The 25,174-nt window shown below is 40.1% G+C and overlaps 2 protein-coding genes across 9 annotated transcripts in view; one reads left to right on the forward strand and one right to left on the reverse strand.

The window, feature by feature from the left end:
- LOC103972914 (uncharacterized) overlaps positions 1 to 25,174 on the forward strand; it is an 81,161-nt gene that overhangs the window by 4,826 nt on the left and 51,161 nt on the right. For 6 of the 8 annotated variants that reach the window (XR_010513482.1, XM_065183364.1, XM_065183363.1 and 3 more), the window contains exons 4-15: positions 13,945 to 14,020; positions 18,924 to 19,042; positions 19,175 to 19,238; positions 19,373 to 19,518; positions 19,781 to 19,950; positions 20,055 to 20,194; positions 20,289 to 20,573; positions 21,602 to 21,751; positions 23,899 to 24,153; positions 24,340 to 24,480; positions 24,563 to 24,883; positions 24,997 to 25,170. Coding sequence is in view for 7 of the 8 variants with exons in the window: in XM_065183364.1 (XP_065039436.1) it covers positions 13,945 to 14,020; positions 18,924 to 19,042; positions 19,175 to 19,238; positions 19,373 to 19,518; positions 19,781 to 19,950; positions 20,055 to 20,194; positions 20,289 to 20,573; positions 21,602 to 21,751; positions 23,899 to 24,153; positions 24,340 to 24,480; positions 24,563 to 24,883; positions 24,997 to 25,170 (2,041 nt within the window). In the remaining variant the exon portion in view is untranslated. Of the gene's footprint in view, positions 1 to 13,602; positions 13,715 to 13,944; positions 14,021 to 18,923; positions 19,043 to 19,174; positions 19,239 to 19,372; positions 19,519 to 19,780; positions 19,951 to 20,054; positions 20,195 to 20,288; positions 20,574 to 21,601; positions 21,752 to 23,898; positions 24,154 to 24,339; positions 24,481 to 24,562; positions 24,884 to 24,996; positions 25,171 to 25,174 lie in introns of those variants that run through there. The other 2 variants (XM_065183369.1, XM_065183367.1) reach the window with 2 other exon arrangements.
- On the reverse strand, positions 2,099 to 3,897 carry LOC135673966 (uncharacterized). The gene is made up of 3 exons (XM_065183370.1): positions 2,875 to 3,897; positions 2,678 to 2,796; positions 2,099 to 2,590 (listed from the first exon to the last, which is right to left on the reverse strand). Exons 1-3 carry the CDS (start codon positions 3,614 to 3,616, stop codon positions 2,135 to 2,137), a joined length of 1,317 nt encoding a protein of 438 aa, XP_065039442.1. The 5' UTR covers positions 3,617 to 3,897; the 3' UTR covers positions 2,099 to 2,134.

The following is a 25,174-nucleotide window of genomic DNA, read 5'->3' on the forward strand; positions in this document are numbered from 1 at the left end:
CATTTTTCGAACAATGGGTATGAAATGGCATACCAACACATGGTACTATTACTGATCGCTATGTATCGGTCTACCTCGTGATTGATGGCTCGATGGGCACGATACAGTGTTCCTTGCTCTTATTTTTATTTTTCTTAAAAATTCATTTACTTCATTTTCTCAAATTTTAAGAAGTCTATTATTTTTAACTTGCTGCTATTGTATATCTCTAAATCTAAGCTTTTTAAAGAATGTTTATTCCAAGGATCGCCATTACAAGTGTTAGACTCATTTCGGTTATTCTGTTGGATTGGTACATACTGATCAATACCAGGGTACTAGGTGTCGGTACACCGGAAGGGTAGGTGGAGGAGGGAGAAAAGAGGAAGAAGAGGAGATAATGGAGGAATAGAAGGCAGTAGGAGGAAGAGGAAGAGGAAGAGAAGAGGCATACCCGAAAAGTAATTAGCGCAAAGATTATGTGCGGTGGTAGTGTGCAGTGAGGTTGTGGTAAGCGCAGGTCACCAGTATCGGCCTGCATGAGATGCGAAGGTCGATCGTGGTGAGAAGTGTTGGGAAATCTGGGGCGATATCACATGCGTAGCGGAAGAATAAAAAACAAAATCCCAGAATTCCCGTAGAAAAATAAGGTTTTATCGTCGTGCAAAGATTAGTGCGCAAAAACCCGTAAAACCGAAAAAACTGCACGTATAAGAAAGATGTGTTACTTAGGGAGATCGTATATCTCTAAAAATCTGCATATCTGTGAGAGAGGACGAAGGAGGTCAACTGCCCTCCTCTCTAGTGGTGATTCACACGGTAGGGGTTGCGAAGATGCTCTTCAAATCACTGCCCAAATCTCTTCCTCGTACGTACTATACAATCAAGAAAGGGCTGCCCCTTCGTGCTGTCCACACTGTCACGGACTTAGCTGGTTTTGCCTAAGTCGTGCGACACCCTTGCGTGTCCATCTACAAAGGTCAGCCTCCCCGAAACCTCCCATGGTCCCTTAGGACCTATAAAAGAGAAAACGGGTTGGAGAAAGCGCCTCACTTGGGATCCATAAGCAAACATTCTAGGAAACACTTCATAGACAATGCAAATTACAAACAGACTTTACAAGCTCTAAACATTTGCACAATAAAGGGTCAAAATGGTCCACTACAGACCGAAAATCTCTCACAAGTGTCCACATGACACAATATTTATTTATAAGCCTAAAGCGGCCACCAAACCCAACTAAAATAGGACTATTAAGCCTTCGGTTGTCCCTCTACATGCTGTGCAAAGCATGAAAATACCAAAAGACACCGACATATATAAGTATTACATCAAACATCATGTTTAGAACTTTATCCGTGACATTCTCCTCCACTTATTCCTTCGACGTCCTCGTCGAAGCCTTTTGCCGACACTGCAACTCCTCACCTTTGCTGAGTCTTCAATCTTCTGCTCCAACTGCAATGCGCCTCTTGGCTCCCAATTGCTCTCCGCTGCTGTTGTTGAGTAGTCGAACTTTTGATCCACTATGCTGTTTCAACTCGCCAATGACTTTGACTCTAGTGTGGGGTTGGCTGAGTTGTGTTGATCCTTGTTGATTCTTGCGGATCCTTCAGATGAAGGAAAAGACCATCCTTACTATTCGCCAGTCTCTCAAATACCACATGTTGCTTGAACTGGGTGGATGCTTGTTGGAGCTTTAACGAGCATCGTCTCGTAAACTTTCGAAGTTTTGGGTCATTCCTCCACAAAATGTCCATCGACTCTTCTTTCATTTAGTTGTCACTTCCAAATAGATTCGCATCACTTCCGCTTTCGATTGACATTCTGCTGGGAAATGAAGCGGATAATCTACTCTTAGTAGCACTGATCACCATTGGTGAGGATTTGATAACTATCAGTGATTTAAAAAGCGCTAGGCGCCAAAAGGCGCCAAGGTCCAAAAACGCCCGAGGCGCTAGGCGCTCGCCCAAGCGCTCGCCCGAGCGAAGCGAGGCGCTAAAATATAAAAATATATAATATAATTAATAAATATAATTATTTAAAATTTTAAATAAAAATATGCTATTAAATTAAGAAAATCTAAGATACAAAATCACAATGTCACATTAACAAAAAGTTTCAAAATTCAAAACATTAACATTTTACATCAAAGTCATTCATCATAATCAATATTATCGTCATTTTCACACAAATCATCTTCATTGAATTCGTCTTCTTCCTCTTGTTCTTCGATTCCTTCCTCTTCATCAAGATATGTTTCATTCTCTATGTCTTCAACAATAGCAGGAGCCGAGCTTGATGCTTTTGCACTCATTTTTCTCTTTGACATCTGTCTTGTATATGTTTGTAATTCTCCAGCACCTGAAGCTCTTGCCACATCTCCCCACGTCAATCTATCATCTTCAAATACAAGCTCGTCTTCAGCATCTTGCAAGTTAGCACCCATTTCTCCTACTAACCACTCATTTGAATCATCAATATCTTGCAATGAGATTGAATCAAATCTATTTTTCAAATCATGACGAGTCTTCAAAGCTTGATTATACTTTATGTAAACAAGATCGTGCAATCGTTGATGTTCTAACCGATTTCTTCTCTTCGAGTGAATCTGTCATGTCATATAATTTAAAAATATATTAATACATATATCTAAATAAATAAATTAATTAAAATAAAAATATTTAGTAATACTTACATGCTCAAAGACACTCCAGTTTCGCTCACAACCCGAAGCACTACATGTCAAACTAAGTACTTTGACAGCAAATTTCTGTAAGTTCGGGGTGGAATTTCCAAATAGACTCCACCATTCAGCTGCAAAATTTATGTTATTATTAGCAATAACATAGTAACATAATATATATGAAATTAATTATATCAAATTATTAATACCTGGAGAGGTAGTTGTCCTGGATCGAACGGCAATTGGAATTCCAAAAAGACCTTCAGCATTTTTATATAAAGATAATTCATGAATAATCTTATCTTGAACCTCAATGCTGGGAACTAATCTTGCAACACACTGATATAACCCACCCAAAACTTCTGCATCAAATCCAACAGATTTAATCTTATAAAAGAATTCAGGGTTCAAATAATATCCTACTGCATGTAAGGGACGATGAAGTTGACAATTCCATCTTTCGTCAATGATTGTAAAAATTTTCTCATATTTTTCTTCATTTTCATTAAAAGATCTTTTAATCGTCTCCTTTGCTCTATCCATAGCCTCATAAATATATCCCATTGCAGGCTTATTTTCATTATCCACCAATCGAAGGACTCGAACAAGAGGGCCCATTACCTTTAATATATAAACTATATGATTCCAAAAGGATGGCATTAAGATGATATCAGCAGCCCTCTTGCCTTTTGCTTCTTTTGCCCATTTGCTTGTCACCCATTTCTCAGAGGTAAACATATTTCTCAGAGTATGTTTTTGACGATGCACGCTCTGTAATGTCAAGAATGAAGTAGCAAATCGGGTAACACCATGTCTCACTAATTCTTTATTCCCTGTAAATTCTCTCATCATATTCAAAGCCCCAATGTGATTATAAAGAAATCCAACAACAAAAATTGCCCTTTCTAAGGTTTTCTTGATATCTAAGATCTTTCCAATATCTTCCAACATTAAATCAATACAATGTGCTGCACATGGAGTCCAATACAAGTGTTGTCTTTTTGATTCAAGCAATTTACCTGAGACAAAGGATAACAAAAATGATAAGACTTAAGAGTTTAACACACTTAATTGAAGATAAAATAATTAACAAAATCAAAAGATGAATATTACCAGCTAAAACATAGTTGCTTCCATTGTCGGTTATGATTTGAACGATATTTTGTTCTCCAATTTCTTCCACGAAGTTGTCAAGTAAATCATATATCTTGTCTCTAAATTTTACAAAAGATGAAGCATCTATTGACTTCACAAACATAGTCCCTAAAGAATAATTAACCATAAAATTAATTATACTCCTGCGCCTCCTGTCAGTCCAAACATCTGACATAATAGAGCAACCATGTGTTGCCCATGATTCTTTATGACCCTTTAGTAAGTCATTTGTATAATTCAACTCTTTTTGCAGCAATGAAACTCGCATCTCATAATAACTTGGAGGTTTTAATCCTGCACCATATCTTCCAATAGCTTCAATCATATCCTTAAAACTGTCTAAACGAGTTGTACTAAGGGGAAGACCAGCCTGATAGAAGAAGCGAGCAATGTGCTGAATTGTTCTTCCTCTTATTTTTTTATCACAAGCATCACTTATATTTGTTTGTCTCAATTTTGAGCCTCCTGCTTGCCCTTGTTGTTTCTGGGATCCTTGAAGCATATATAGATCCATCGGTCCTTTTCTACCTTTTTTAGTACTCATAACTTCTTTTCCCTTTTTGTCGTATACTCTTTTTTCACTTGGGTTAATACTCGTAGAATAATCTTCTTCTTCATCTCTGATATGTTCAACATTGTCTTCTGGTAAATTCCCATAAGATTCATTCTTTTGTGTCTTCTTTTCATTCATATAATTCAGCAACTCTTCTTTTACCTCAGGTGGACATTTTTTGCAAGCTGCTGCATTCTTGAAATTTCCTACTAGATGTTGTTTTGCACGAAAAATACCACCTCTGGTAGTCTTATCGCAGAATATGCAAGTCACTGCATTAGGATCTTTCGGATCCTTCAAATAATTATACTTCCACGCAGGATCTTTTTTTGATACCATTGGAGACTCTATTGAGTTGCTTTCTGCACTTGCCATTTATGTTGAAACCTAACAATAATTTCAAATAAATAAAAATTAATAACATTAAAATCAAAATAATATATTATTAATCTATTAACAGAAAATTAATTATTTTAAAATTCAAATAAACTTAATATTAAGAGTATACTGAGCCTGATGAAGAAAGGAGGAAGCAGCGGCGAGCGGCAGCAGCAGCGGCGGCGGTAGTAGCGGTGAGCGGCGGCAACAGCAGCAGCGAGCGGCGGCAGCGGCAAGCGGCGGCGGCAGCGGCGAGCGGCGGCGGCGGCAGCGGCGAGCGACGGCGGCAGCAGCGGCGAGCGGCGGCGGCAGCAGCAGCGGCGAGCGGCGGCGAGCGGCGGCAGCAGCAGTGACGGCGAGCGGCGGCAGCGGCAGCGGGAAAGGGAAAGGGAGAGGAAGGCACGAGCAGCGGGAGGCCTCGAGGGAGGCGCGAGCAGCGGGAAGGCTCGCGGGAGGGCTCACAGGAGGCGAGAGGGCTCGCGGGAGGCGCGAGCAGCGGAAGGGCTCGCAGGAGGCGCGAGCAGCGAGAGGGCTTGCGGGAGGCGCGAGCAGCGGGAAGGCTCGCGGGAGGCGCGAGCAGCGACACCGGCGAGCAGCGGCAGCGGGAGCAGCGGCAGCGAGCGACGAGATCGCGATCGGGATCGGGATCGGGATCGAGAGCGGCAGCGGCAGCAGGTTAGTGTTGGGTTAGGGTTAGGGTTAGGGTTGGGGTTATATCGGTTTAGTTGGTTCGATTGAACCAACTAATAACCGAACCAGGACCGAACCAGACCTAAAATTCTGGTTCGGTCGCCTTGGTTTACCCAGGCGCTCGCCCGAAGCGCCCAGCGCCTGGGCTCGGGCGAGCGCCCAGGCGGCGCCTGTTTGAAGCGCGCCGCCTGGGACATTAGCGAGGCGCTCGGGCCTCGCCTCGCCTCGCCCGAGCGCCTAGGCGAGCGCCCGAGCGCCTTTTGCAATCACTGATAACTATTGTCTTCTATTATCTTCGAACGGTCTTTGAACCTGTGTAACGCTCCTCTGCTGGATAGATAAGAAAATTGGGGTACTCGGTTTCGCCCATTCTCTTAAGAGTTGAGAAGGCAATGGTTACTTGACTTCGCCCGCCTCCTCAAGGGTTGTACTCCATGCATCGAGTTGGTTATTGACATTTGCCTGCTCTTTGCTCACACTTCTGAAGCACTCGAAGTGTTTGCACTCTTTGCATTGAGTTAGTTACTGTGATTCACCTTCTCAATGCCATCGAACTTCTGGAATGCAAGAAGTTTTCACCCCAACTTGAAGTAATTCTCTAATAGATTTGGTCGCCTCTGAGATTGTACCATCTTCTCCATCAACCCGCCGCCTACTCCACTGAGTAGCAAAGGTACAGCACCGCATACTGCCTGCTTCGTTCCTTGGTCGTGCACTCTTGTATGACCCGAAGTCCTCCATTTTCGACTATCTTGATGAGAAGCTCGTTGACACCGGTCTTACGAAGTTCCTTGGTCTCTGCCCTTCAGCCTTGTCTCGGTACTTGGAGTTTGCCTCTGCATGCTCCACCTCTTCAGCCCCTTTCACGACCAAGCGCTCTCCCTCCATGAGAGCAAGGGATCAATGACTTTCACGGAAGTCCCGCCTATGCGATACCATAACGCTGCCATGCCCATGACTCTACTATTCGTCGCCTTACATCTACATCCCTTTTCTTCATGATCAGTAGATATGTCTCTATGGCACTCCTCCGAGTACACCTCCATTTTAACTGATGCTTGATTTTGGGTAGCTAAGTCCCTCTGGACTCATCGTCGCTTCCTCGCCCCTTTCGACCCCCTGCTTCAATACCTTTGTGTTCTCCAAGCAGCTCCCTTTGGTTGATGGAAAGACAGATTGCAACTCCCATGCATGGCCTCTGCCATCACGTTATAGGGTTTGCACCGATTCTGTTCTCCTTAGCTTCCTTGGTAGCAACGTTCGCTTACTCGACCTTGTTCTTTGACTTACCGAGCTCCCTTAAGTGAATATGGGCTCTGGAGCAGTCCAACTCTCCAGCTGCTTCGATCATATCTCTGCATGATCAAGTCCCTCCCATGGGACTCACTAGTACTTGCATTCGAACTTTTCCCTTGGTGGAACACAGCCCTCATATGTTGATGACCAAGGCTTTCATCCGATGCAAAATTCGATACACGCACGGAAGACTCGCCTCTGCGGTACCATGGCCTTCACTCCTTGAATCCATATCCCTTCTTGCCGTCGTATTGTTCACCGAAGTGGAGCTTCCAGTAGCTCCCGATCATACCTCTGTATGATACAGTCCCTCACGGGACTATGTCGTGTGTATCGCATTGCTACGAACTGTTCCACTACGATCCGCTGTACCATGTCGTCTCCTGGTGACATCTCTATTGCATTCTGATCCTTGTGGGATGAACTCGAATTGTGATCCCTCTATGTGTGGCCTCTGCCAATACATCGCAGGGTCTCTTTCACCTTTGATTTTGTTCGCTCCTTTGGCAATTGACCTTCATCCATCAGCTCTTGGGTCACACCTAGATGAAGCACCGCTCTAGGATAGTTCGTCGCCTAGTAGCTCCCGAAGTCCATCGACTTCGCCGAAAGTGGTGCACCATTGTCTGGATCCTAGGCCTCTGCCCCTACCAACACAATCTCCGCTGCGCACCGCTTCCTTCATGGCTACTTGAATGGCAACACTATGGCATATTCTTCAAGAGTACCCGCCTCCGTGTCCTCTTGCCCCGTGCCAAAGCCTTCTGAACCCAACTTCACCTTTGCAAGTTGAGTCGCCTTAGTTCCTCCGTCAAATGCTTCTCCGAGATAAGGTGCATGTGCCCAGAAGCTCCCTTCGTCTTTGGCATCATGCAAGATGAGTCCGCTCTGTCAGAATGAAGGACCCATGAAACAATATGATCTTGCTCTTGCCTCTGCAAGAGTTCATGTCCTTGACCTCTGTCCAAGGAAAGCTCTGTGCCTCCACTCTATGTTCCATCTTCTATGCCGGCTCCCTTCATACGGCTTGGGTACTTTGCCAAGTTGCACCCAAGTTGCTCCGTTCCTCGTTTTTGCATTGAGTTGATGGTGGCCCTCGCGCCCACCATTCCACGGGTCAGCCCTCTCTTGAGTCTGATCTCCATATCGACTCCAAATGTGCCTTCATTTATGTTGCATTGGGTCGCTCCCCCACTTGATCTCGCAATGCATCCACCAATGCATTCTCTCAAGCGAGATCATGCGACGACTCCTCGCCGCTCGCTTGGTCCATTGAGCTTCATGGAGTTGTTGTTTGTTGAGGTACTCCTCCTCAACATGTGCGGTCTGTTGCACATGATTCTCCCTCTGGAGAAACCGGGATCTATCCCTCCTGGATAACTGTTCCGTTGGAGCAACATCTCTCTTCACTTCTTTCTCTTTGAAAATTTCGGAGACCACCATCCCTTTCGGAGTACTCCGATTTGCTGAACAAACTGTGCATTGTTCTGCCTCCTGCAAACGCACTTGCTAGATTGCGACTCCACGTCAATACAGCCCCCGCTGCACCACTCAAGGCCTAGCAACATGTTGAACTCGCTGCACACTTCCGCCTCCTACGGACGTATCCTTCACATGCCGAAGAGAAAGTTTCAATGCTCCATGGCGCCGAGTTTTGATCGCCTTGGGATGGTCGCGAACATTCCATCGTCCGCATACAAGCCTATGGATGAGTACCGAATTCTTTGAGTTAGTAATTCCCCTCACCTCTGTGAGCTTTGTACAACTCTTTCGGTCGTTGAGCAACTCATTCCACCTTGGATGGTCTCATCCTTTACCAAGCGCCTCGCTTGCCTTGAGCACCATCAAGTATAGTTGTCAACGTCGAGCCGTAGCTCGGACTCAGCTATCCCAACCTTTGTGTGCTCTGCATTCTTCCAAGCTTGCTTGTTCTCGTGGTGCCTCTTGCGCGAAGGGTTGGCCATTCCTCTGAATGCCAATCTCAGATGCTTGCTCCTCCGAACGACTCCTTTTCCCTACATCTTCATGCTCGTTTTCTCCTAAACGGTCGCGCGTGTGCTGACTGCCCTCAACGCAGCCCCGCTAGGTCCCCCACATTTGCATGCCAAGTGTTTCTATGAGTGCTTGTCCCGCTCTGATACCATTTGTCACGGACTTAGCTGGTTTTGCCTAAGTCGTGCGGTACCCTTACGTGTCCGTCTGCAAAGGTCAATCTCCTCGAAACCTCCCATGGTCCTTTAGGACCTATAAAAGAGAAAACGGGTTAGAGAAAGCGCATCACTCGGGATCCACAAGCAAACATTCCATGAAACACTTCATAGACAATGCAAATTACAAACAAACTTTACAAGCTCTGAACATTTGCAAAACAAAGGATCAAAATGGTTCACTACAGATCAAAAATCTCTCACAAGTATCCACATGACACAACCTTTATTTACAAGCCTAAAGCGGCCACAAAACCCAACAAAAATGGGACTATTAAGCCTTCGGCCGTCCCTCTACATGCTGTGCAAAGCATGAAAATACCAAAAGACACGGACATATATAAGTATTACATCAAACATCCTGTTTAGAACTTTGTCCTTGACAACACGCCCCAAATAGGGGCTGCAGTATGAGGAGGAGAGGGAGAAAGAAGAATAGGAGGTGGTAGCTAAAAAGAACCTAGCCCATGGTGCATTAGTTCCCTCCTATTTATAGAGGCTTCTTATCAACTTACCTTAATGGATCCTGCTATATTGGGTACTGGATCTCCATCCAACTACCCATGCTACTTAGATTAGTAGGTCTCTACCCAATAATCTCTCATTGGCTCTTATTGGATCTCATCTATAGGATCTAATAATTCAGGGGCTTATTGGATATCCAATAAAATATGGGTTCCAACGGATATCTCATATCCGAACCTCTACTCGTTGCAACACCTACCATATGTGTGTGACCACCCTCTAGGCCCAATATCGAGCTGTCCGTGAGTCATACCTGTCAGAACTCTTTCTGGCTCAGTGAATTATTATCTCCATAATAATTCACTCGACTCATCGACCGCGGATGTATTAGGCCACTGCGCTGCAGTCTTCAGACGATACAGGGGAATCAAATCCATTGGACTTGTTTGTCCTCAATTACCGTGTATCTATAGTCCCTCATCCATCTAATACTCTAAAGATCGTATACCGGGCATAGTGCCCATATGGTTTCTATTCGAGTCTCGCACTAATCGAATTCTCCCGGAGAACTCTCTCTCTCAATCCGAATGACCCTGGTTAGGGATTTGTCTGAGCGAGAATACATGAGATATTTCTCTCATGACACCGAGAGCGGATGATCTTCTATTGACACTCAATAGCCCTCATAAGGTTGGCTACCACTCTCGATGATCGGCTATGCTAGATTTGGAATTTTCAAGCCTATAAGTCCAGTATCAAAGAGTGGAGTACTCGTACAGGACATTCTTGGTGTCTTAAGTCTAAGGACCAAATACACCATTGGGACTACGAAATCGTTGTTTGATAATAAGACATTATTAACCATCTAACATTCCGTGAGCGGATCAATCAGTGAACTCATTCTCCAATGAGCACCTGCACTGTATCCCTAGTGTCCCCACACGAACAGCTATGAGGTCAATTGTCTCCATCATATGGACGGGTATATAGTACACCAATCTGTCCAGTTATCTCGATGTCCCTCTCGAGTAACCTATGACCGGGATTATTTAGGGTTTATGTTTAAAGGCGAATCAGTCTCATTATCGTGATCTCATCATGATCCGATTCTCACTGCACAGATCCATGAATATCACAATATATATATTCATACAACAATCAATATGAAGTGATAAAATATCAAATAATAATAAGAAAAAAGAGTGTGTCATGTCACACCTGTCATCACTTACGTGATTGGCTTGCAGGGCACTTATGATTAGCAAGAACTTGTGGTGAAAAGTCACGGTGAGAATCAGAGGCATCGGTCATTGTGAGAAGTTATGGTGTGAAGCTGAGGCATCGATCACGATTGCCTGAGAAGAAAAGGTGGCGTGCTTGAGAAGTGGAAGTGATCAGGGTTGCCCTTTTATATGGCAGATCAGACTAGGGTGGTCCGCATACTAGTTGACACTCAGACCGATATCTATCACCCATCTCATATCGATCTGAGTGAAACAACATTCCTTAAGTGTATTCAACAATTTGTGTAAATATATTTTTTTATAATTCCATGATACTTATATTATTGATAATACTTCTTATCTTACTCCTAATGTAACTTAAATATTTGCTCTTTTTTTCTTTAGTTTTAGTAATTTAAAAAAAAAATATTTTTTACCAATACTTAGTTACTAGATTACTAGGAAAACTGATAATTTGTATTTTGCAATGCTTATAAATTTTTTTGCCTCTTTTTAGCTATTGCATATCTTTTAAAACTCTTCTTGTTTTTATAATTTTGTCAAATCTTGAAATATGATCTTTTAATAGTGATTATACTCCGTGTTTGACATTTCATTTGGACCAGTTATATGCAGGCAGTGCGTATTCATCGGGCATGAACCAGTACGTGGATCGCCCTTGTTTCGAATGAAATGGTCTAAGCCATCTAGAAAGAAAAAAACAATAAACACACTTTAGGGCTTGTGCTTGCATGCTCTCTTTGTCCAAACATGAGGCCTTTCGTCTCATGCTGCCACGTGTCGCTGTTCGCTCTCCTCTTCTCTTCATCTTTCCTCTTTTTCCACCGTGTCCTCTCCTTTTTCCTCTTCCACCACGTTTGCTTCTTCCATCGCTTCCTCTTTCTTCTTCCATCACTTCCTCTTCCCTCCTCCTCTTCCATCGCTTCTTGTCCTTCCTCCTCTTCGTCCATTGCTTCCTTTTCCTTCCTCCTCATCTTTCGTCGCTTCTTATTCCTCCTCATCTTCTGTCGCTTCTTCTTCCTTCCTCATCTTCTATCACATCCTCTTCTATCGCTTCCTCTTCCTTCTCTTCTTTCGTTGCTTCTTCTTCCATCCTCCTCTTCTTCCGTCACTTCCTCTTCCTTCCTCTTCTTTTGTCGCTTCCTGTTCTTTTTGATCTTCTATCGCTTCCTCTTCCTTCCTCCTCTTCTTCCGTCGCTTCCTCTTCTTTCCAACTTTTCTTCCGTGCTTCCTCTTCCTTCTCTTCTTTCATCGCTTTATGTTCCTTCCTCTTCTTCCATCGCTTACTCTTCTTTATCCTCTTCTTCTTACTCTTCCTTCCACCTCTTCTTTCTCCTCTTCCTTCCTCATCTTGTTCCTCCTCTTCCTCTATTGTGCCTTCTTCTTCTCCTTCTTTGTCTTTGGAATACCGTTATATGTACTGGTGTACCATGTGGTTGTACATCGGTATCGACTAGTAGATATCGGTCCGACCCGGGAACGATATGGGTTTGGTACGTGAAACGACATTCCTTTGTTAGACCAAACTTCACATGATTACCTATTATTTTTCTTTCATTCACTTCTATCAAATTTTAAGACGTAATCTATGATTTTTTAACTCGCTAGTATTGTATATCTCTAAAGCCAATCTTTTTATTAATTTCTATTCAATAATTTGTGAAATTATCTTTTTCTTTATCCTATAGTATTTGTATGCTTGATAATATATTTAAGCTTCATTCTTTGTACACCTAATGAAACTTAAATTTTGTCTCCTTTTCTTTCTTTAGCTTTATCAATTTGGAAAATATCTTTTCTGTCCATTCCATAATTAGTAGCTTACTAGTTAAAAAAACTATAATAAGTTCTGTATTTAGCTATACGTACAATTCTTCGTCTCATTTTAGCTGCTACTTATCTTCTAAAACTCTTTTTGTTTTTATATTTTGTTTTAAATCTTGAAATATGATATTTTGGTAGTCTTCATACTTCATATATGTTAACAAAATTTTCTCTATTATTTTTATTATGATTCTTACATTTTATTTTTTACATTTCAATTTATTGTACTTTAATAAGAGATCTTATGAAGTATGTTGGTACCATATATTTATTTATTTTTCCTTTTATTGGTTTTTGAATTATTTTGAAAGTTGATTTTTATCTTATTGTTCCAATCTGACTGATCTCGTTGATCTCTCTTGTGGCGTCCCTTGCCAGTCACAATACTGATACTGCAAAACAATATTGATACTGCTTTTGCAGTTTCTGGAATATAGCTAACTTGTTCTAATTTAGTTTACAGAGTTAAAGAGTCATCCTTTTTGTTAGGTCTGGTATGGCACTGACAATTTAGAAAAATAAAATTATCATTTCCTGTGTAATATTTGATCCAGCTAAATACAACTGAATTTGGTTTTGAGCTAGAAACTCGTAGTTGCACTGCAGAAATATTATTTTTTGGGTGGTCAAATATCCAAATGCTTGTGATTGCTGAATCTTCATACACAGTTCTGTATGATAAATATGTGGCTGGTGCAATGATTCAGCTACTAAATCTTTTAACAACCTCAACAATATGGTTGATTCTTAATTACTAACTAGATCTTGGTGGTCCATAACAACTTTTTAAAGCTTTTCTTTTCGTTTTAATCTGAACATGACATAGTTGGTTGGCTTGTGTTTGCATGTGGCAAGGCCCATGTGTGGCTTATTGAAAATGCCTTGCAGTGGCTTGGTACACCAAGCAGACACTTATGTCTGACAATGCACTAGGACAAAATAGGTCTCTGTACTATCTAATACTTCATGTGTGAGATACATGCTGCCATTTGTAGCACTGCTATGGACATCACCAACAAATTAGTAGTTTCATGACTGACAGTCTGAGACATCAGCTGAATGTTGCACGCTGACATAATAATCAGTACATTCTTCTTCCTTTCAGCTATTTTGTCCTGGGCCTACTGGTGTTGCAGTAAGAAACTTGCCTATCATCCCCATGCGTGACATGTGCAACTTATATTCTTGTCCATTCCTGCATCGCCAGATAACCAGCTGTACAAGCTCTAGGAGCATAGTATGAGCCTTGGTTCTTGATACCCCTTTTTGTGTTCTTCAGAATTTTCTTTGATGTCTTTGAAAATGGATGTTTAATTTTGTTAATTATGAGTTCTGATGACATTATTTGTCAAAATCTAGAAAGAAGGAATCGCTTTCTAAGATTCCTTTTTAGTTTTATGTATTTTGATTATATCAATATCAGTTATTGTATATTTTGTTGAAAAATTTATTGCAAACTTTGTGCAGGGTTCAGGATATGCAAGTTAAGGAGCAATGTTCATATATTGCCAGAAGCCATGATTTATCCCTCGAATTGTCTGAGGTTTGATCCATTCTGCTCGATTTCTTTGTTTGTGTTTATGTTGTCCTTTGATTTAAAAGATATATTTGGTTTGATCCATGATTTATCCCTCGAATTGTCTGAGGCTTGATCCATTTTGCTCTATTTCTTTGTTTGTGTTTATGTTGTCCTTTAATTTAATATATATATATATATTTATTGTTATAAATAATGATTTTTTTCCCTCTGAGGTTTGACATCTGTCATTACTGTCTTGCTTACAATTCTTTGGTCTTCAATGTGGTTTTTTGATGAAATTCAATTTACTGTTGCAATTGGGTTCTGGTTTCACATTTTTGGCTAAGATACTCGCCAATAAGGTGTGACAGAGTAATTTGGTTCCTAGTTGATTATGGCAACATGGTCCATTATAAAGTTATCTGCTGCATACAGTTGACCATTGTTCTAAATTTGGCAATTCCTGTGCATGGTTTTAATCACCAATCTGGGACCTGTTTTGACAATCTGTTGGATTGACACTGTATCAAGATACTGAGCGGTACTCTAGATTGTAGCACCTGATATCCTTTAGAAAAGAAAAGGAAATGGAAATGGAAATGAATGATATACCAAGTAATACGGTGCTTTATGTCCTGAGACTGGTGCTTGGTTGGCCTAGTAAATTTGTTGGTATATATCAGAGTAACCAGTATTTTAAACCACGGTCAGTCGATGCATCAAGTTGCCAGAAAGGCATGTACTGGCATGCTGTGCCATGCTATGCCTGACAAGACACCGATGGAGTGTGCCGTTGGAACTGAAAAAAACAGCAAGGAGAGGGTGTTTTTATTTATATATTGTTGTTGGTTGGGGGCGAGGGTGGGTGGTGTAAAAGATAAAAACACATATCTCCATTGTGTGCTCTCATGTGGCATCTGGCTTCTTCCTAGTCCACTTTGGTGGCAAGAAGTGGCTTCATATGGTAAGGTCAAAGGCAGTTGCTTTCTTTGGCAGAAAAAAGGTTTATTACTAAGAAACAAATCAGTTATCTTTGCTTAAGTTAATAGCAAGCTGGTCGGTCTATTTGGAATCAGGTTCCTCCTACCAGCACAACCCAGGTTATTCAATCCTGTTGAATATGTTTGGACTGATAGCTCCAGTTTTGTCTCTGTGATGGTCAAACAACATGATAATCTATTCCATTGATTGGACAGCTATGCCTGCTGTCTCCCTCTACTGGGGGCTGAAAATCTAGAACCATATAAGCTGCCATAGATGAGACAGTAGACTGCATTTGTTGTTTTGTTTTGTAATGATGATTTTTCATAGTGTTTAACTATTGATAATTCTGTGTGCCACATTAAGAAGTATCTCCCAGGTCATCTGGGGAGACATATTTGTGTGATGAATAGAAATTTGTACACCCTGTGTTCTTATTATAGCAGCTTACCGCTGATATAGTTTTGTTGTAAACTTGTAATGCTCTATTGAAGTAGGATCTGCTGCTTTTAGAAGCAGAGAGATAGTTCCTGTAGTAAGCAAGAAGAGCATAACATATCAATTATCATGTATAACATATGCTGACATCTGAATAATGCTTGCTTTAAAATTTTCCATTTAAAGTTAGTCAAAGGATTCAGTTTGATGAGAATTTGTAGTTGATTATATCCTGCATTCATGATGCAACAATGATCAATATTAAAATTCAGATTGGATTTTTCTTGGGTTCGAGTCAAGTCTAGGGCCATCGCAACTACTATCCTATAGGATACACTGCACCAGAGCTATGGCTTTTGTCACTGTACTGTTGGTGTGTACCATAAGATGCATCTGAGTCATGGAAAAATGACTATCACCATAAATCTGTTGGCCATGAGATCCTGGGATGTAGGAAGACTGATACAATAAACTCGTATTGGTCTAAGACAATATATAGGCTCTGCCTCATTTTCTCATAATCATTTTCCTTCTCCTTTCCTTATCTTTGTAGCAATAAATAAGCCTTGTGGATTTACATGTTCATTGATCAGTATCCTAAGTAGCATGATTGAAATATTGCTCTTCGATCTATGCCTCACCTGTCTGGGTTTCAGTAGCAGAAACATGAGACTGGCCCTGGCCTGCAACATTGGTGGACTTATTGCTGTTTACGTCTCTACTATCTCTGCGGGCCTCACCAAACATAGACTGTGAGAGTGGTGTCCTATCATCCAACTGGACTTGTGGCTTATCAATTGCACCAAGTGGATAACCATTTCCATTTGCCATAATGGTTGAATATCTCACCCTGTTGTGTCATACTAGAACCCCTAAAAGATTGACTGCTTAAAACCCGATATTGTTTTTACGGAGGAAGTTGTTGCTCGTATCAGTTCACATCCATAAAACTGGACTGCCTCATACTGCCTATCTTGTCCAATTGAGGAGGGACACTTGATTCTCTCATGTTACCACTCCTGCCCAACCCCTATGTACTGGGAGTAATGGTCTGCCTCAATGTGGAAGATCAATTAAATTGAGTCAGTCCACTGTTGTTTTCACTGCCATGCTCATCCTGTGAATTGGTTGGCTCATGTCTTTCCGTCATCTCCTCGTGCATACAGTGATGCACCAATGATGGACAACTCTCGACTATCAGATTGGTGTTAGTGTTGACATCATTGCTGTGATCCTTGCACCAATGATCCACTGTTGTTTTCACTGCCATTCTCATCCTGTGAATTGGTTGGCTCATGTCTTTCCGTCATCTCCTTGTGCATACAGTGATGCACCAATGATGGAAAACCCTCGACTATCAGATTGGTGTTAGTGTTGACATCATTGCTGTGATCCTTGCATGAATATTAGGTTGGGGCTCTATAGCACTCTTGTCAAATTCCTCCCGTTGTGCCTTTTCTTTCAGCCACGATGCTTTCTGGACCGTTTCTTCAACTTCAAACTTGTGAAATTAGGCGTCCTCTTGATGACTTGAGTGATTTTGGCAGACATTTGCAGGAGGCATGAGAGATCTGAATGAAACTGGAGTGAGAAAGAAGGCGAAGCATGCCTCTTTAAAGCATTTAAAGAGACCCTAATGGGTCTCTTGGCTTGGGTAACCACTGGGTGGGGTTACAGTCCTGTATAGGCTTGGTAACGGGTCATAATTTTGTGGTAAGCCTAATTCACTAAGGTTATCGGACGGTAACCTTGGACTGACCAAAAAGGGCTAGATTGACCTTTGCCTGAACCAAGAAGTACTGATTTGAAGTGAATATGCAGTATGTTACTTTGTACTTGGTTTGTGATGAACGACATAGGGACCTGTGGTTTAATCTGCTGGTTGTGCTGTTCCATGATAACCACACTGTATCGTGTTGGCATGTGTCAGCCTGTGATGTTCTAGTGAAAGGAAAACCTTGACTAGAGTTTTGTGCTAATGAGAAAAGCCTCTTAAACCATCATGTTGTTTGAGGATTACAACTTGGATTTTTCTGTTGAATCTTGAAGATCAAATATAGGATTCAAGACACCCTAATAACAAATAGCTACAAGGACATGAAATTAAGAGGAAGAGTCCATTTGGGCTGCACTTTAGGTTGAGGTTAGTTATATTTGTAGGATTGAGCCATTGGGATCTAGTAGTTCTTTTGTTATGATTTTTGTTCTTATTTAGTTCTTTTCAAAGTCTAATACAATTGATTAGATTTTACATTAGTTAAGTAACATTATTCATAATTTAGGGTTCTTGGTTGAATGAGTTATTAAGTGTACTTTGATTTTGGAGAGTTTGGTTGAGATAGTTTTTGATAAAAATGATCTTAAATAAAAAGATTAATATGCATATTTGTAGTTTTAGGATTTAATATAGTATGATAACATGTTTTTATTTGATATGATCTTAATATGGATATAATGACACGTGGAAGGCCGTCAACACCTCACCGCCACATGGTCGATGCCTCCTGGACATGTGTCTGACACCTTATCCACGTGTCACACCTCATCGTCATTTGGATGACGTAGCAACCATTCAATCTTGTGGAGTTAGCTATGCAAGAAGCTGACTCAGCGAACCGTTGCCCCACGTTTTTTGGATTCTATGCTATGCGATCACATCTGTGCTAGAGGAAACACGTAACCGTTTCTGGCATTGAACTTTGGACTCAAACACATTGGTCCTAAAACTTCACTATAAAAAGCCCCTCAGGTACATTTTCATGAGGGTTCTCTCTCTCCTAGTATATTACACTCATAGATTCGACATTAGCCAAACTCATCGAATCAAAGGCTAAGTTAAACATCAGAGGGTCTTTGTTGGGAACACCCTCAACATAGTTTTGCAAGGCTGGGTGGAGTTCGGTAGGGTTCAGTCTTGGAATCTCCTCGCTCGATGGACTTAATGTAGGACCTTAATTGGCTCCGAATTAGCATCCTACTCAGAGAATAGAATCTGCTTTAACATATCTTGATTTGATTGATTATCTTCTGATCTCAAGGTTTTAGCTATCAACTTGCAGTCTATGAAAAAACTGGTAGTCGCTTTTTGAGGTTGTAATGTGGATTTTGATACGTAAAAGGTCTCTTCTAGTGGTCACATTAGCCCTGCTTTTTTCTTCTTAATTCTTTTATATTTCTTCCATTGTCTCTCTTATTCGTCTCACTATTGTTCTTCTAACTCCATATTTTATTCATTCACATTTTTTGTTGAGGTTTTCTCATATTTACCAGTATTCTCTGTGCGAGTAATGTTTGGATTTGGTACTCCTGTGGTTTGTATTGATGACTCAATCCTGTAGCATACAGAAGGGGATGCCTGGCATGTGTCTCTGCTGATATTATGACTTATTTTATATATGTATTGAACCCAAAATCATATATTCATATTATGAAAGTTTATTAAATCACCGCATCACATGTTGTCTATCAATGGCCAGTTGTTTCTTATAAAGTTCACTTCTTTCTCTAGGAAGCTCATCATAAAGTTGCTCCAGATAAACATGGCAATGCTGCTATTTGTTTGCAAGAAGATAAATGTAAAGGAAACTCTTTGTCAGAAGCTGAAAGTGGACTGGCTGGAGCAGAGAAGTATTCATACCTATGCTTTGTTTTTTCTACAAATATCATGAATTTTCAATTAATATATAACTTTGATAAATGTTTTTCGTGAAAGCGGATGCATCATATGCATCTCTAAGTCTCCTAATTTTTTTTTAATAGGTCAAATTGTTTTGTAGCTTCAGCCTGTACAGTAAGTCTAAACATGCTCATGGAAAGTCGGGAGGTATTTTTTTTATTCTCTATTTAGGTTCTTTTTGGTTCTCTGTTTATTTTTGATAGTTATACTTGATAATATGTTCTATTAGGCTATCAGCTTCATGCTTATTGTCTAATTTTCTCTTTATATTGTTACATTAGATTGGGGCCAGACCAGTGGACTGTAATTTCATGGATATTTCAAAAGAACATGATAATTCAACTCATTTGAGAAAGTCCTTGTTTGAAATTAAGACAGATGGTGGTGCCAATGCATGTGTTGTCTGCAAACACCCAGAAACAGAACTGTAAGTTACCAGGATTTTCTATTAAAATTTGATTATGGTGCAAATTGATGCTTTCTAGCTTACAAATAGCTAATTAAAATATGGCCTTTATTAACCTTTATATTGGCAATGATTAGTTTAAAGTGTGTGTGCGCATATGCATGCTCAAGATGTCTGATAAGAAATATTTTGATGTTAAAATTTTCCTCTGTAGCCGTCGACAAGTGTGATGGCTACTTAGTTTTCCTCATTTAATTTTGGTAAAATTTCTCTGTAATCTTAGGTCTTGTGATGGGAAAGGTTGCAACAGAAGCTATCATCTTTCTTGTCTTGATCCACCCCTGCAAAATTATCCTGGTGCTTGGCTATGCATTTTTTGCATAAAAAAGAAAATAGAGATTGGTGTACACTCCATATCTGAAGGAATAGATTCCATTTGGAACTTTAAAGAAGGTGAGATGATCAACAATCTTTATGCTAATTGAGCTTGGTATCCTTGTCTTTTTCTAGGTTGCTAATTATGAAACTCATCTTTTTCATGGGTGCTCATGGTCTAGAATTGCAGAATGGCAAGCATTACTTTGTCAAGTATAAAGGTCTTGCTCATATCCATAATCAATGGATTTCAGAAACCCAGATGCTTCAGGAAGCTCCTACACTTTTGTCTAAATTCAAAAGGAAATATTACAAAGAGAGGGTTGGTTACTTACAATTTATTTTTTCTTACCTTGTTCAATGTAAGGTGAATATGTTTGCTGGTATCATTCTTGATTTAACTCAATGCTTATTAGGCTATAAAATGGAAGCAGGAGTGGGCCGAGCCTCATCGGCTATTGCTAAAAAGATTGCTGATGCCTCAAAAGCTGACTGATGACCTTTTTAATGGGCTTGCTAATAGCTTTCCAAAATGCTACCATGAGTGGTTTGTGAAATGGAAAGGTCTTGGTTATGAGGATGCTACATGGGAGCTTGAGACTTCACCAGTTCTATGCACACCCGAGGCTATGACACTTATGAAAGATTATGAAGCACGTATTGAGGCAAAGACAGCATTTGATTCTTCCAAAGCTGAAAAGGTATTCTATGATATGGAGTAAATTTATTTCTTAACAGCATTTTCTCTAGTCCTTATAGAAATTAATGACATCAAAATTAAGGAGGTCTTTTGAAAAATAAAAGGACTAAACTTCACTACCTTTTGACATGTTTGGAGTTGCCCTTCCTGGGTGTTTTAACCTCAACCACAGGAAGCTTCCTACTGAAAGTTAATTAGATAATTATAACAGTTAAATATGCTCATGACCGAAAGACATTAACAAGATAAATTACTTCTGAAATATGATATACTTTAACACATAGCTCTGCCAAATAACAATCCGGTGGATCATTCTCAATGAGATTGCTAGATATGGTGGGCTCCAAAATTAGTTGGGAAAAAACAAACTTACAAGTAACACAAAATTAAGTAACAGAAATGAACTGACCTGTTTTAGTATATAGAATTTTCCGCAAAATGTTTGTTCTATGCTTATTCTGATACCCTTGCTTGTTGTTTCTAATGAGATGATTAATTGATGGGAAATTTACTTGGGATTATTTTTGAACTTGGTTTTCAAGACTAACACTAGAAATTAAGGGGTTTATACTAAATATAGGACTATGTTTGAATTTATCAAATCTAGCTTTAGCAATACCAAGATAAGACTTGAGGTGTCCCAGAGGAGGCACTGACATAAGAAGTGTGAAGGGACAATTTGGCATGTTTGTGCTCTATCATCACAACTTGGTAATTTGCTCAATTCCAACCGACCCCCGTACTGGGTACCTTCCCTTGCTGTGACAAAAGTCTGCATGTCCTATATATATATATATATGTGTGTGTGTATTTTTTTTAAGTTTTCTTGATTATGACTTCTTTTTTTCCACATTTGTCTAGTTGTCCTTGATTTTGTGGTATCATGCTATTCCATTCCTTTTGTCTGCCTTACATGCTAAGTCATCAGTTTTGCTTTGTCTGTTTCATTTCAGTGCAAATTGCTTGTTAGGGTTTTGTGAATGCAACACAATTTATGTGGTTTCTATAACTAAAATTTGTTATTCCTAGGCTCTGGAGTTCAAGACAAATCCTTATAATAAATTGACGAGGTTTCCTGATGGGTGTCCACCTGGACTTGATAATGATCATTTATATGCTATCAACAGGCTTCGTGAGTTTTGGCACAGGAATCAAAGTACTGTTTTAATTGATGGTCAGGTACAGTATGTTATTCTCACCATTTAGAATTTTCCAATATTGTAAATTTTTCGAGGCATGCTTGGTGTAGAAGAGCCATATTTGCCTATTCTATATACTCACATGGCCTATAGAACATTATTTTTTTTTGCTTCATATCCATTCCACATACTTGTGTCTGTACTTCAATAGTTCATTCTATGCAATGTTCGTAATTTCGTACCATACTGGAGTATTGAGCTCAGCTCGGTATGGTACGATACGAATATACTGAGCGGTACATTTCGATGTACCACTCGGTATATATATATATAAAGTAAAAAAAAAGGGCGACTACCTCGTTGCACTTTTTTGTGCAGGGAGAAGACCCCACGCAGGCAGAAAAACGAGGCGACATTGCCATTATTTTTTACTTTTATATATATATATATATATAAGTAAAAAGAAAGGCGACGTCGCCTCAGGTTTTTGCCCACGTGGGATGAAGGTTTTCTTCTTTCCGTGCAAAAAAGGGCGACGAGGCGACGTTGCCTTGTTTCTTCTGCTTACGTGGGAGAAGAAACGCCGCCTCGACGATGTTCGGTTTCTTCTCCCCGCGATGTCATCGAGGCCTCATCGCCTCAGACGAGGGAGAGCGGCGTCGGATCTCTAGGTTCTCCCTCTTCTTTCTTCTCCCTCAACTAATACCACCCGATAGCGGGCGGCGATGGTCGAAATCGATCGTCACCGACCGATTTAGGGTGGTAATGGGGCGGAAACTGCCCCAATCAATGGTACCGCCCGATAGCGGGCGGTCTACGTACCAATCTGCCGGCGGACCGGTATGTACCGCCCGGTACGTATTATTCAAAATTAAAATCCTTGATTCTATGTACCAGGTGGTATTATTCGAAATTAAAATCCTTGATTCTATGTACATGTTTATGCGATACAAGGTTAATTTTGAGAAAAAGTAATTAAGATATAGTTCTGTTCAGTATTCAGAAATTCCTCTGAGTGATACTTGGCCAAATTTACATGATGCATAGAGATATCTGCTTCTGGGAAGAATGTGATGCAACAGCTAAAACCCAGGACTGCTACACCCAATTTAAGAACATCAGCAGACATTATGATCATCAAAGAAACTAGTTTTAGTAGTTTATATAATTATTTATTGCCTACTGATATTTGCTTCTTTGGTGTCTTTGTCGTGGTTGACTTTCATGATTATCAGTTTATATTAGTTTCACTGACTGAGGCATTGTTGCATTATTGAATTCACATAAGATCATATGATCTTGTAAGTGATCTTGGCAAAATTTTGTTTTTTTATGTTTAAATTCATTGTGGACCAGTTTCAGTTTCAAAGACTAAGATACTTGATTGACACAGTGTTCCATTATAAGCTTGAATGACAACACACTCCTCATGGATCTATTTGTATTTAACTTTATTGATCTTAGCGTGGTTCTGAGGTAAGGTCAAATTTGTTTGAGTGGCTAAATTAATCTTTATGGTGGCTAAGATCCATGAGTTTGTTTACCATCTTTGAATCTAATATGTTTAGCTCTCGTGATATAGTCTAACTTGTTAGCTTCTCACTCTTGAGCTAGCTTCACAGAACTTTACTAGGAGTGTAGATCTTGGCTGATTATTTCTGTCTGAACTTCGAATTACTTGCTTGCTTTGGTTCTTCTACTCTTATCGTCCATTTTTTTAGTCGTGGACCATAAATAGAAAGGGTATCTTTTTCTTTTAACCCTCATTAGACAACCTCTAGTGGTTAATATTCACTTATGCAATTTTCGTTCTGTTCTTATATACAAATCTGATTTCCTAGATTTTAGTTATTCTTTTCTTTAAACATTATTTCTGCAATGGTTAAGATCATGCATCTGCACCATAAGAAAGATATTTTACTTAAATCAATAGCTTCGTTTCTGTATTTATTGTCAATTGTCTCTTGTCTGTTTGTTAAATATCGATGCCTTTGGAGATCAAGTTCCTCTATATACCATGAAGCATTGTTTCATTTACCTCTTTGTGGTTTATAGTCTTATGATTGTTTGTGATATTTTAGTTTATTAGATTTACAGTTACTGCTCAAGTAAATGTAAGAGTCAACAATCTGTCTGCTTTAGGTATGTACATTTTTTGTGCCTAACTTGATTGATTCTATTTTGTAGGAGCGGGTTACGAAGTCCATTTTATTCATATTTTCCTTGCTATCTTATGCTTGTCGGCCTTTTCTCATTGTCACACCTTGTACTTCTCTTTCCTTATGGGAGACTGAGTTTAATCGCTTGGCACCTTCTATCAATCTTGTTGTCTATAATGGGAGCAAGGATGTCCGGAAGATGATTCAATCTCTTGAATTTTATCAGGGAGGTGGTTGCATAATGTTTCAAGTGCTCTTGTCACACCCTGATGCTATACTTGAGGTATCTTTGTTTGTTTGTTTTCTACTTAGCTGTTGAGTTATAACATGTCAGCTTAATGCTCTATTGCATGCTTCCCGCAATTCAGGGAGGTGGTTGCATGTTTTCTACTTTGCTATATAAATCTTCGCATATTATTTGTACAATACATAAATCCAGTTTTTTAATGCGATCCTGGTTAATATTCAGGATTTTGAAACACTAGAATGCATTGCCTGGGAAGCTCTCCTTGTTGATGAGTGCCAAAGTTCTAGAGTGTTTAAGCATTTGGAACTGCTTAAGCGTCTTTCATCTTCCTTCAGGCTGCTTCTTTTAAGTGGTCATTTGAAGGTATGTAGAAGTATCAATCCTTCATGCTGATATGATTTTTCCGAAACTCTAATAATGTCTAATGAACTGTTGGAACTTTCAGGACAATATTGCTGAATACCTCAACCTGCTCTTGTTCCTTGATCTAGGGACTGATGGGAATTTGGGATGCATTATGAAGTCTGATTCTGTTGGTGTTGTTGGCACACTTGCTTTATTGAAAGAGAGATTGTCACAAAATCTTGCTTATGACCGTAAACCGGATTCCTCTAAGTTTTTGGAGTACTGGGTTCCTGTTCAGCTTTCTAATGTGCAGCTGGAACAATATTGTGCTACTCTGATTTCAAATGCCATACCTCTTTGTTCATGTTCAAAAATTGATCTAGTTGGAGCCCTTGGTAACATTCTTATATCAACCAGAAAGGTTGGCAGCCAGATACTATTTGGTTATTGGGATCATGTAGTGTAATGTTGGTAGTGAATAAATAGGAAGCTAATATTATCTTTTTGTTATCTCAATTATTATTTTTATGGCAGTGCTGTGACCATCCTTACCTCGTTGATGAATCTTTGCAAAGCTCACTTACCAGAGGTCTTCCAGTGACTGAATATTTAGATATTGGGGTAAATGCAAGTGGCAAGCTACTAGTACTTGACAAGATTCTCCAAATGATACAAAATCAAGGATTGAGAGTGCTGATTCTTTTTCAGGTTC

This window comes from Musa acuminata, chromosome BXJ1-5, assembly GCF_036884655.1.
Source record: "Musa acuminata AAA Group cultivar baxijiao chromosome BXJ1-5, Cavendish_Baxijiao_AAA, whole genome shotgun sequence".
NCBI lineage: Eukaryota > Viridiplantae > Streptophyta > Magnoliopsida > Zingiberales > Musaceae > Musa > Musa acuminata.

Bases quoted from the DNA above. Each gene is read 5' to 3' on its own strand.
- LOC135673966 (XM_065183370.1), bottom strand. From the start codon at position 3,616: ATGTTGGAAGATATTGGAAAGATCTTAGATATCAAGAAAACCTTAGAA. The intron at 2,797-2,874 runs GTATTAATAATT...TAAATTTTGCAG, and splicing joins CAGGACAACTACCTCTCCAG to CTGAATGGTGGAGTCTATTT. The intron at 2,591-2,677 runs GTAAGTATTACT...ATGACATGACAG, and splicing joins ACTGGAGTGTCTTTGAGCAT to ATTCACTCGAAGAGAAGAAA.